The sequence below is a fragment of the Branchiostoma belcheri genome, unplaced genomic scaffold (genome assembly GCF_001625305.1).
Source record: "Branchiostoma belcheri isolate BF01 breed outbred unplaced genomic scaffold, Haploidv18h27 scaffold14, whole genome shotgun sequence".
NCBI lineage: Eukaryota > Metazoa > Chordata > Leptocardii > Amphioxiformes > Branchiostomatidae > Branchiostoma > Branchiostoma belcheri.
The window spans coordinates 136,578-145,953 of record NW_017802824.1 but is presented as its reverse complement, the minus strand read 5'-3'; the positions used below and the strand labels follow the sequence as shown (position 1 = coordinate 145,953).

At 38.5% G+C, this 9,376-nt stretch overlaps 1 protein-coding gene across 1 annotated transcript in view; it reads left to right on the top strand.

The window, feature by feature from the left end:
• LOC109464494 overlaps window positions 1-9,376 on the top strand; it is a 246,415-nt gene that overhangs the window by 121,890 nt on the left and 115,149 nt on the right. The window contains exons 9-19 of the mRNA XM_019761502.1: window positions 1,815-2,095; window positions 2,368-2,468; window positions 2,874-3,024; window positions 4,251-4,363; window positions 4,787-5,134; window positions 5,949-6,061; window positions 6,299-6,590; window positions 7,581-7,823; window positions 8,140-8,353; window positions 8,572-8,871; window positions 9,362-9,374. Of these exons, the coding sequence (XP_019617061.1) occupies window positions 1,815-2,095; window positions 2,368-2,468; window positions 2,874-3,024; window positions 4,251-4,363; window positions 4,787-5,134; window positions 5,949-6,061; window positions 6,299-6,590; window positions 7,581-7,823; window positions 8,140-8,353; window positions 8,572-8,871; window positions 9,362-9,374 (2,169 nt within the window). The remainder of the gene's footprint in view (window positions 1-1,814; window positions 2,096-2,367; window positions 2,469-2,873; window positions 3,025-4,250; window positions 4,364-4,786; window positions 5,135-5,948; window positions 6,062-6,298; window positions 6,591-7,580; window positions 7,824-8,139; window positions 8,354-8,571; window positions 8,872-9,361; window positions 9,375-9,376) is intronic.

Genomic DNA, 9,376 nt, shown 5'->3' with positions numbered 1-9,376 from the left:
CGCACTTGTCCTCTAAAGTGGATCATTTTTCTATTATTTTGATTATTTGTCATTTTGTGCTATATTTGAACTGTCATAAGTACCATACCAAAATATTTCTGTACTTAATTTTCGAATTCAATAGAATACAAAATATAGTCTAAGGAATGCATGCTCTTAAAGTTAGGGTTCTTATTTCGTTACTATGCACTTGTCCCTGAATGTTGATTAATTTTCATTATTTTGATAGTACGTCATTTTGTGCTATCTTTGAACTGTCAAGAGTTCCAAACCAAAAAATATGGTACTTGAAATATGCGTGAAATATAAAACAATATATTGTCAATGAAATGAATGCTTTCAAAGGTTGGGTTCTTGTTTCGTTGCTACGCACTTGTCCCTAAAAGTCGGTCAATTTTTATTTTCTCATTTGTCATTTTGAGATATCTTTTTACTTTTTATAAGTCTTAACATATTTTGGAATTAAAATTTACACCTAGTATAAACCTATATATTGTCTATGAAATGCATGTTTCCACAGGTCGAATTCCTGTGTTCTAGTACTGTACTTGTCCCTAAAAGTAGGCCATATTCTAAGGGGAAGGCTCCGCCTTAAATTTTGCCAGATCTATGCCTTTGGATTTTTATGACATAGTTAGTACCAATGTTTGCATGATATATTTGTAGCAACGTGGCTGTTATTGAAAGTTTACCATTTTTTGCACATTTTCCTTAATCTTAATTTTTATGCTGTTATTGCGTTATTGACGGTGTCAAAGCCAAAAGCTCTTTAACTAACAGTGATACGATGTCAACATACCTGGTGTCGATCAAATGAACGTTACAAGTTAAGTTTCTTAGTCTGTTTGCTTGTCCCTGAAAAGAAGTTAACGTTCGGTATAGGCTGCAGGTTGTAAATTTTGGGCTGTCAATTAGCCACCAAATTATAGTTATATAAGTTATATACTTATAGATTGGCTGGCAGTCTTACTCGAACAGTTCTTACTAACAGAGCTCCAGTCTATATGTATACTAGTACTGCTTTCTCATACTACCACAATTGCAACCCAGAAACAATTACCTCTTCTAGACTCACTATCCAACCTAATCCAGTTGTGAGGTTGACATTTTAGATATATACAATTAGATAAAACTTCGAAATAGGTCTTGAATGGGCAGTTGCAATTTGACCACAAGGTTGGCTTTCCAGAAACTGAAAGTTCCAGATAGTATTTTCTTGATTACTGACTCAGTTACAACTATCCCGATCATTCTGTATGGTTTGATATCATTACTTTGAAAACCAGTATAGAAAAATATTTGAATTTGTTCAAAAAGACAGTGACAGTTATTATGCTAATCTGTCCCTGCCATTGTTTGCCATTGTAGCTGGGCCGTCTAGGATGTTTATTAGTTTATGTGGTTCTTGGGGTCAATTCACTATTCAAGCTGCTGGAGAAGCCATAGTGGGGAGTACTTCCTTATTGTGTTGCACTGGGCACAGAATCTTCCAGTTTAAGGATGATTCCGAGTTTGTTGAAGGCTTCTTTAACGTTTTATATGGGGACACTCAGCTTAGACGAAAGAAGCGGCCATCTTGGGCGAGACTATTTACCCATTCCTGCAATTCAAAATGCCCCTTTTGAATGTTGCATTGTACACTTATCTACGGCAATTTAATGAAATGAAATAATTTTTGGCACGAAAATGATGCCCTTATAAGGTTACTTCATTTTTATACATTTTTCTAGTAGAATGCCATTGATTGAGCTCTAAGTTCATCGTATGCACATTACGTCAAAAAAGGCATATTATTACTTTCAATAATGATGTAGGAACCCAGACCAAGGCTGGAAGTTCTACTGACGGCCACAGAGAGAACAAAAAGGCAGTTCCTGCATTCCTGGCAGCAGCAGCGAAAGAAATAGGAGGGAAAATCGTCAGCAAACTTGGCGACAGAATCGCGGACGGTGTAGTGAAGAACCACCAGGAGAAGGTGGTGAACGGTCTGCAGGACTACCTGGTGAACCAGATGGACAAGTTCGACGATGAGTACAAAGAACTGCTGAAGGACACCAGTGGGCTGGCAGCGGGTTTAAACCGACCGGTGGAGGAGGTGGGTAAAGCTCTTGTTACACATTCATAACCTATTCCCCGAACAAATGTCGATCAAGGCTGGCTGAAGTTCGAGAGCAGTCTGACCAGATCGAGGACGCCTCCACCACTTTAAAGAACCTCAAAACCAACACAAAGAACAATTCTGTAAAAAGAAGAATGATAATTCATTTATTATACAAACTTTAAAAAATGGACTGGTGTACATAACGGTACAGTAAAACACTTCAGATGTACTGTACTACTCTTTATAAAACATATTACTTGTAACAGGCGGACATCCAGCTTGTCCCCAGACCAGGAGCCAAGATGGGTAACATGTATGCACCACCAGGCTGGGAGATCCGTCATAAGTACAAATACAAGGAAGACAGGTTTGTTTACAATTGTTTTTCACAATACTTCACACTTTCGTTGTCTTGATTATTATATTTTGGCAATCAAATGCATGAATGAATGAATATATGACGACCTTCAATGAACATTTTGCCACACTTGGCTAAGGACAGGTCCCACCAAATTAAGGTAAAGAGATTTATAGTTAACAGATACAACATGCATTTTCCCAAACAGATAGCGTATACACTTCAAATATCACCAACGGTGGTTCAAACATATTTTGCTAAATGTATTTTATAAAAATGATGTTGAGAGATCATTACCTGTATAACACAATATAATAAACGTCAATAAAGCACATGCATTTCATTAAAATCAGATGAGGACTTAAGATCAAGTTGGCTCATACCACAGAAATATGATTTTTCTGTATACTTAAGAGATGAAGACACAGGCAATTCCGGCGGACAGGCATCAGCCTACACCTACCCGGCCGGACTAGGACCAGTTCTGATGAACGGCTGCTTCGGGACAGGCTATAAGAATGGAGACCCCTGCTGGGAGGCCAAGATACCACAAGAAGGCTGTCCGGTAATTAAGTGTTTTGTCTTAGTAAAATGTTAAACTTTATTCCAACACACAGTTGCACAGGGATCAAATTTTCAGCGACCACTGTCGCCTTCATCAGGGTAATTAGTGACCAATCACTTCACAACGTGATCTCGCGAGAATTATGGTTTACGAACACATGACCTTATTCACACGAGGTTTTACTGATACGTGACGTAAGTAATTGATCAAAAGTGCCAGGGAGTTTATATCGTCACCATCTCTTCACCTCTCTCAGTAAAGGCTGAAGTGCTATGATATATATTGCCTCCTTAATGCCTCTTAAAAATAGTCCTGTTCAGTGTCCAGTATTCTCACTTTGTCCAAAGAGACGGAGTGGCCCGGTGAAACAGATCCTCGTGGCTCCAAAGGACAAAGCATCTAAAGAAGAGAAATGTGGCGTAGTATACTACATGATACTACATTCCGTGTCAGGGAACCAGAAGGCAAGGGGCCTGAGAAGAATCTTATATTGGCGAGACAGAACGCTCACTGAGAACCAGATTTCTTGAATACAAACGCCCCAGATCGCTGTCATCTGAAGTTTCTCAACACATCCACATCGAATCACCGGGCCACTCCGTCTCTTTGGACAAAGTGAGAATACTGGACACTGAACGGGACTATTTTTTAAGAGGCATTAAGGAGGCCATATATATCAGAGCACTGCAGCCTTCACTTAATAGAGATGGTGGACGATATAAACTCCCTGGCACTTTTGATCAATTACTTACGTCACGTATCAGTGAAACCTCGTGTGGATAAGGTCATGTTTTCGTAAACCATAATTCTCGCGAGATCACGTTGTGTAGTGATTGGTCACTAATTATCCTGATAAAGGGCGACATGAAAATTTGATCCCTGTACAACTGAGTGTTGGAATAAAGTTTAACCTTTTACTATGATTACTACCAACACAGATGAACTCACATGATAAGTGTTTTGTCTGTTTATCTCTTAGAGAGCGTTTTAATTATCCATCTATCTGTGAAAATATATCTCAATCTGCCTCTGTATTTTGATTTGATTTGATTTTTGTGTTATGATTCATTGCATTAAACGGTGGGCATTAATTAAAAAGGTCTGCCTGCTTTGTAATATTGATTTCCTTCGCCATGTTTAGAAAGCTTTCCAATTTACATCCTTTAATTTAGAGCTATTTGCATGTATCATGGAAACAAAAGTTGCTAAACCTTTTCAATAAACAGAACCTGATAGACGGCGCAACCTACCTCGGTATCGGGTTTGACGGAAGAGGCGTGTACTCGGCTGAATCTAGGAAGAAAAGTGTCATCCAGAGATCATGTAATAACTTGCAAACGTAAGTACTACATACTAGTACTTATTTTTATTAAGAAATTATTTGGACCCCTACTGACAACTAATTACTTTATGATATCAACTCCTAACCTGAATTTTACGTAAAGTGTAGCTTGCTGATAAGTAAGTGCTAAAGGAATCTGTAAGGTAGTTATAGCCAGACGAACCCGATTATTCTAACACAACCTCATTACCTGCATTAAATTACCAATTCTATTATTTCATTTGATCATTTAGGCACAGTTAAAGATAACATTCTCAAGTCAAATGTACACTAATGTGTGTGTGTGAGTGCAGAATTCAGATAATTGAAAATCAAGTGAAAATACTAGAACACTGAGTAAAAGAAATGTAATTTTTAGGAATATTATAATATATCTAATATCGAACAGTATACGTAGTAACTTCTTTTGTCTTTAAACAGATACGGTAAAAATGAAGTACCTGACTCTATGACAGTACAAGGCATATACGACACAGATGTAGAGTCCTACACCTTCAGCTCAACGGAAGAATACAGGCAATACCTTGCGGAGAAATCAGCCGTCACTTCTGCCAGTGCCATGTTCCAGGAAGAAATCGACAAGGCTTCTGGACACGGAGCAGGGGGTGGAGCGTTTGGACTTTTTTGGTCAGCAGGAGGAGGAGAATCCAGTCAGAGTGGCACATCCAGCCAATCATCAAGCTTCAGTGCCAGCTCCTCTGCTGCCGCTCGGCTGAGTGAGAAGCAGACACAAACATTCATGGCCATGCTGGAAATAAACATATTCAGGTGATAAATTATGATGCTCCTTTTACAGGTCAAAAATCCCTGGTATTAAATTGCTAACTATGTTTTTTTCCTCAAAATTATAGTACCAAATACCAACTAGAGTTCAGCGATCTTATACCTTTGCCAAATGATGTTATTATTTATGGCTAAGAAATTATAAATTATTTCCCCAGATTGCGTAAATAAGATCCTCAATTTAATGAATTCTATATATTGATCATATCCTACACCAAAATACAGTCTTTTTGTTACAAATGCCTCATAAATAATGCAAATCAAATGCTTATTTACATATTCGATATCTGCCTGTGTTTCTCTCGTTTTTAACTACATATGTCACAAGATTGCATAGTCCTTTCATGTAATCCGGCTGATTTATAGAATTTGCTCATTTATTATGCAAAGTACATCCATATTTTCATAACGGTAATAACATTATGTTAGGCATCACTTAAGCTACCTATGTACTAAAAGTAACTACGATCCATCAGTCGGTTCTTGAGTTATCCGCCTTTAAACGTTTTAAACCATGCCCCTGCAGTTCCAGAGCGATCATGCTGCAGTATAATCATGCTGAAGCCGCCAGAGGGCCCAAAATCTAATCGGTTTGAGGTCTCATCAAGATCTACCTGCCTTCCAAATACATTAAGCCTTCATGGACTATCATCGTTTTCACAAACAAACACACTCACAGACAGACACACGAACGCCCCAGATAACATAACCTTCTTGGCAAAGGTAATGAGGGATTCTGGGGCTACTTACATTTGAAAATTGAATGACCTGCTTCTATTTTGTGTTACGTGATCTCCAGGTATGAGATCTTCATGGACGACGTGACGCCTGAACAGTTAAACGTGGGCTTCCTACGAGACTTTATTTCCCTGCCTGAGTCCTACTTCTCTCCCGGTGCAGAAATTCTCTTTCGTAAGTAGAAAATATGTCGCTTAGCTATATCAAATCCTTATCATTCATGAAGGATAAGGAATATATATATAAAACAATTTCAATGTCATCGTATTTTTTACTTATAAATCAATAGTGAAGGACACATTACTGGTGATGAAACCGATACAAATTGTAATCTTCTACAGCACGTTTATTGCAAGATGTTGTCTATAGCAAAAACGGTAATATTACATATTCCTATATATTCCATTTTAGAAAACTTCTACCTCCGCTGGGGAACACACTACATCAAGTCAGCCAAATTTGGAGGCCAGCTGAAGATTATCAAAACAAAACAAGCTACAAAGGACCTGTCGATGTCTGAGTTCGCGACTAGAGCCGAGACCGACTGGAAGATGACACTCAGCACCTTCTCAGCCAAGGCGTCACAAACCAAGTCCAGTAGCTGGTTTCACGAGCACGAGACAAAGACTGAATCAAAACAGTCTTCTGGACAAGCAGCTTCTGGTTCTCAATCACAGGCCAACAGACAAGAAGAGAAGCAAGCGTAAGTCTGTTTATTTAAGAGTTAAATATAGGTATGGATACAACTTTATTATTATCAGTTGTAAATACGCCCTGCTGTACTTGCAAAATTACATAATTTAGTATTTTACAATGTCAACATCATTATCATTTTTTAGAACTATCTTGCTTCGTTTTTAATGTTCACAATGTTTAATGTTTACTTGAGCATATAGACTTTGAAAAATATTTTTATTAGTTAAAAACACATATGCATAACTAAAACGGGATCTTCTGTTTCATTTTAGAACCGGTCCTTCTTTATTATGGCTTCACCACAAAGTGGTGAAGACATATTGTGTTCCCTCATGTTTCTTCTTCTTCTCCTCCTGCCATTTCTTTAAAGGGATTCAACTCAGCTGTTTTTCAGCCAAATGACCTGAAATTTGGCATGGACGTAGAGTGGGCCAATACCCCCAGACGCTTTTTTAATTTTTGAAAAATTGTTTTATTTGGTTTTTTTTTGGCCATTTTCAGGCAAAATATACACATTTTGAGATCTGGTTCCCAGGTACTAAAACCAAATGACCTGAAATTTGGTATGGGGATACCTTGGACATATGTCTACAAATAGTCATTCAAGATTTTGACATATACTACTTTAAAATTGTGTAAAATAGGGCTTTTTGGCTCCTGTGCCCTAATATAAAATCCGAATGACCTGAAATTTGGTATGGGGATACCTTGGACACATGTCCAAAGAATGTCATTCACGATTTTGACATACACCACTTAAAAAGTTATGAAGAATAGGGCTTTTTGGCTATTTCCGGCATTGGAAGGTTCCATTGTTGCATGGGGGTGTAGACTATTGGCAGCCATCGTAGGATAGATCCATTTTCGGTATGGGGGATGTGGTGAAGCCATCTGCTGCATTTGCTATCAAGCAAATGCCGGCCTTTCTAGTGTTAACATTATGGTTTTACTTGAAAAAATCACAGATTGAGCTCAATATTTTATCTCTTCCATTCAGATCAGCCCAGGAGTACAGTAACGAGGTTCTGGTGGTTCAAGGCGGAGACCAGCTGATCGCCGCTGCCATCACGGAGATGTACACGACAGCCCTAACAACAGAGCTGAAGGACTGGTTAGAATCCATTAACGACTACCCAAAACCCTTCTCCTTCGTGTTGAGGCTGGTCTCAGATCTACTGAACATCCCCTTTGTCTCGCTCTTCCCTGCAGGGGAGGTGGACTATGGTTGCTTTGGTAGGAGGTAAGACTATACAATTATGTATATAGTACTTTTTAACAAAACCTGCCTATAGTAAATGTAGAGGTAATAAAAAAATAGTCTAAAAAGACAGGTCACCACATTAGATAAGATGTCTTTCACTAGATACCAAATTAATATCTAGTAGTAGATTGTACATTTATTTAGCCTTGTTTTTAAATTACGAAATAGTGCATGCAAGCATTCAGATAATGTACTTAGAACAATGGGATTTCAACTGTTTGATTTGTAATGTACGTAGTTTCGCTATAACTCTATTCATAGTAGAAAACCGATTAATAATTGCTTATTATCTTAGGGATCTTCAGACGGAAGTGGGAACTGGCCGAAAGTATTACACTCAAAAGACAGTAAAACCGGATGTTGGCAACAAGGGATCTAAAAATGGAAGTGAACCGGTAACGGTTACTGAGATCCGTTATTGTAATTTTGAAAACCGTAAAGCCCTTGAAGACAGCATGACGAAGAGGAGGCTGGCGCTTCAACGTGCTGTTACAGTGTACCTAGAAGAGGTAAGGAGGATACTTGTTACATTAACATTCCGCCTTTTTACAAATAAACTTAAACTCATTTTTAATTCGTATCAATTATTCTATTTTATATTTACTGATACGAATAATATCGAATCCTTGAAGGATTCTAGATCCTAATTGGCTTTGAAATTCCAGTCCAGTGATGATCTAAGATATTAGAACATAGACATTACTCATTAAGCATGTTTTACCTGTAGGGTCGTCTCCTGAGTTCAGACTTCCTCCTGCCCGCTGGAGAGGCAGGCTGTGAAACCGCCATGTTGGCGTTCCTTCAGGAAGACAACACCGGCGTGCCAACATGGGAATACATGACCGGAGGAAAGGAGTTCACAGTCGTGTTTGACATGCCGTACGACATCCCGGGGATTCTTCTGGCTCAAGACGTGCTGACACTTAAGTTCTATCGTCACAAGTGGTTCTCTACCAGGAAAGGGTCTGTACCACATCTGTATGATGGCTACAAAAACGGGGGAAGCAATGACGTCCAGGAGAAAAAGGTAAACAAATCAGAACATACAGAACACGGTGCATTCAGTTCGTCACCTAAACAGTCTTTTAACAATCTTCAACCTTCTTTTAACAGTTTTTAAAATGTAAGTAAAATGTTGAAGTTTGTTCCAATACAAAGATTACACAGATCAAATTTTCAACGACCACTATCGCCTTCATCAGGACACTCCAGCCATCACAGAGACGGCGGACGATATAAACTGCCTGGTGCTTTTGAGCTATTGCTTACGTCACGTATCCGTAAAGTCTCGTGTGATTAAGGTCACCTGTCTGTATATCGCAACTCTCGCAAGATTGTGTATTAAAGTGATTGGTTATTAATTATCCCGATGAAGGCAACAGTGGTCGTCAAAAATTTGATCTCTGTGTAATCTTTGTATTGGAACAAAGTTCACTATTTACTATGATTACTACAAACACAGATGAACTTTCATGATATTACAAAATTCAGTTCTACATGACTTGACGATTCCGCAGGTCAGCGTTCAGGGT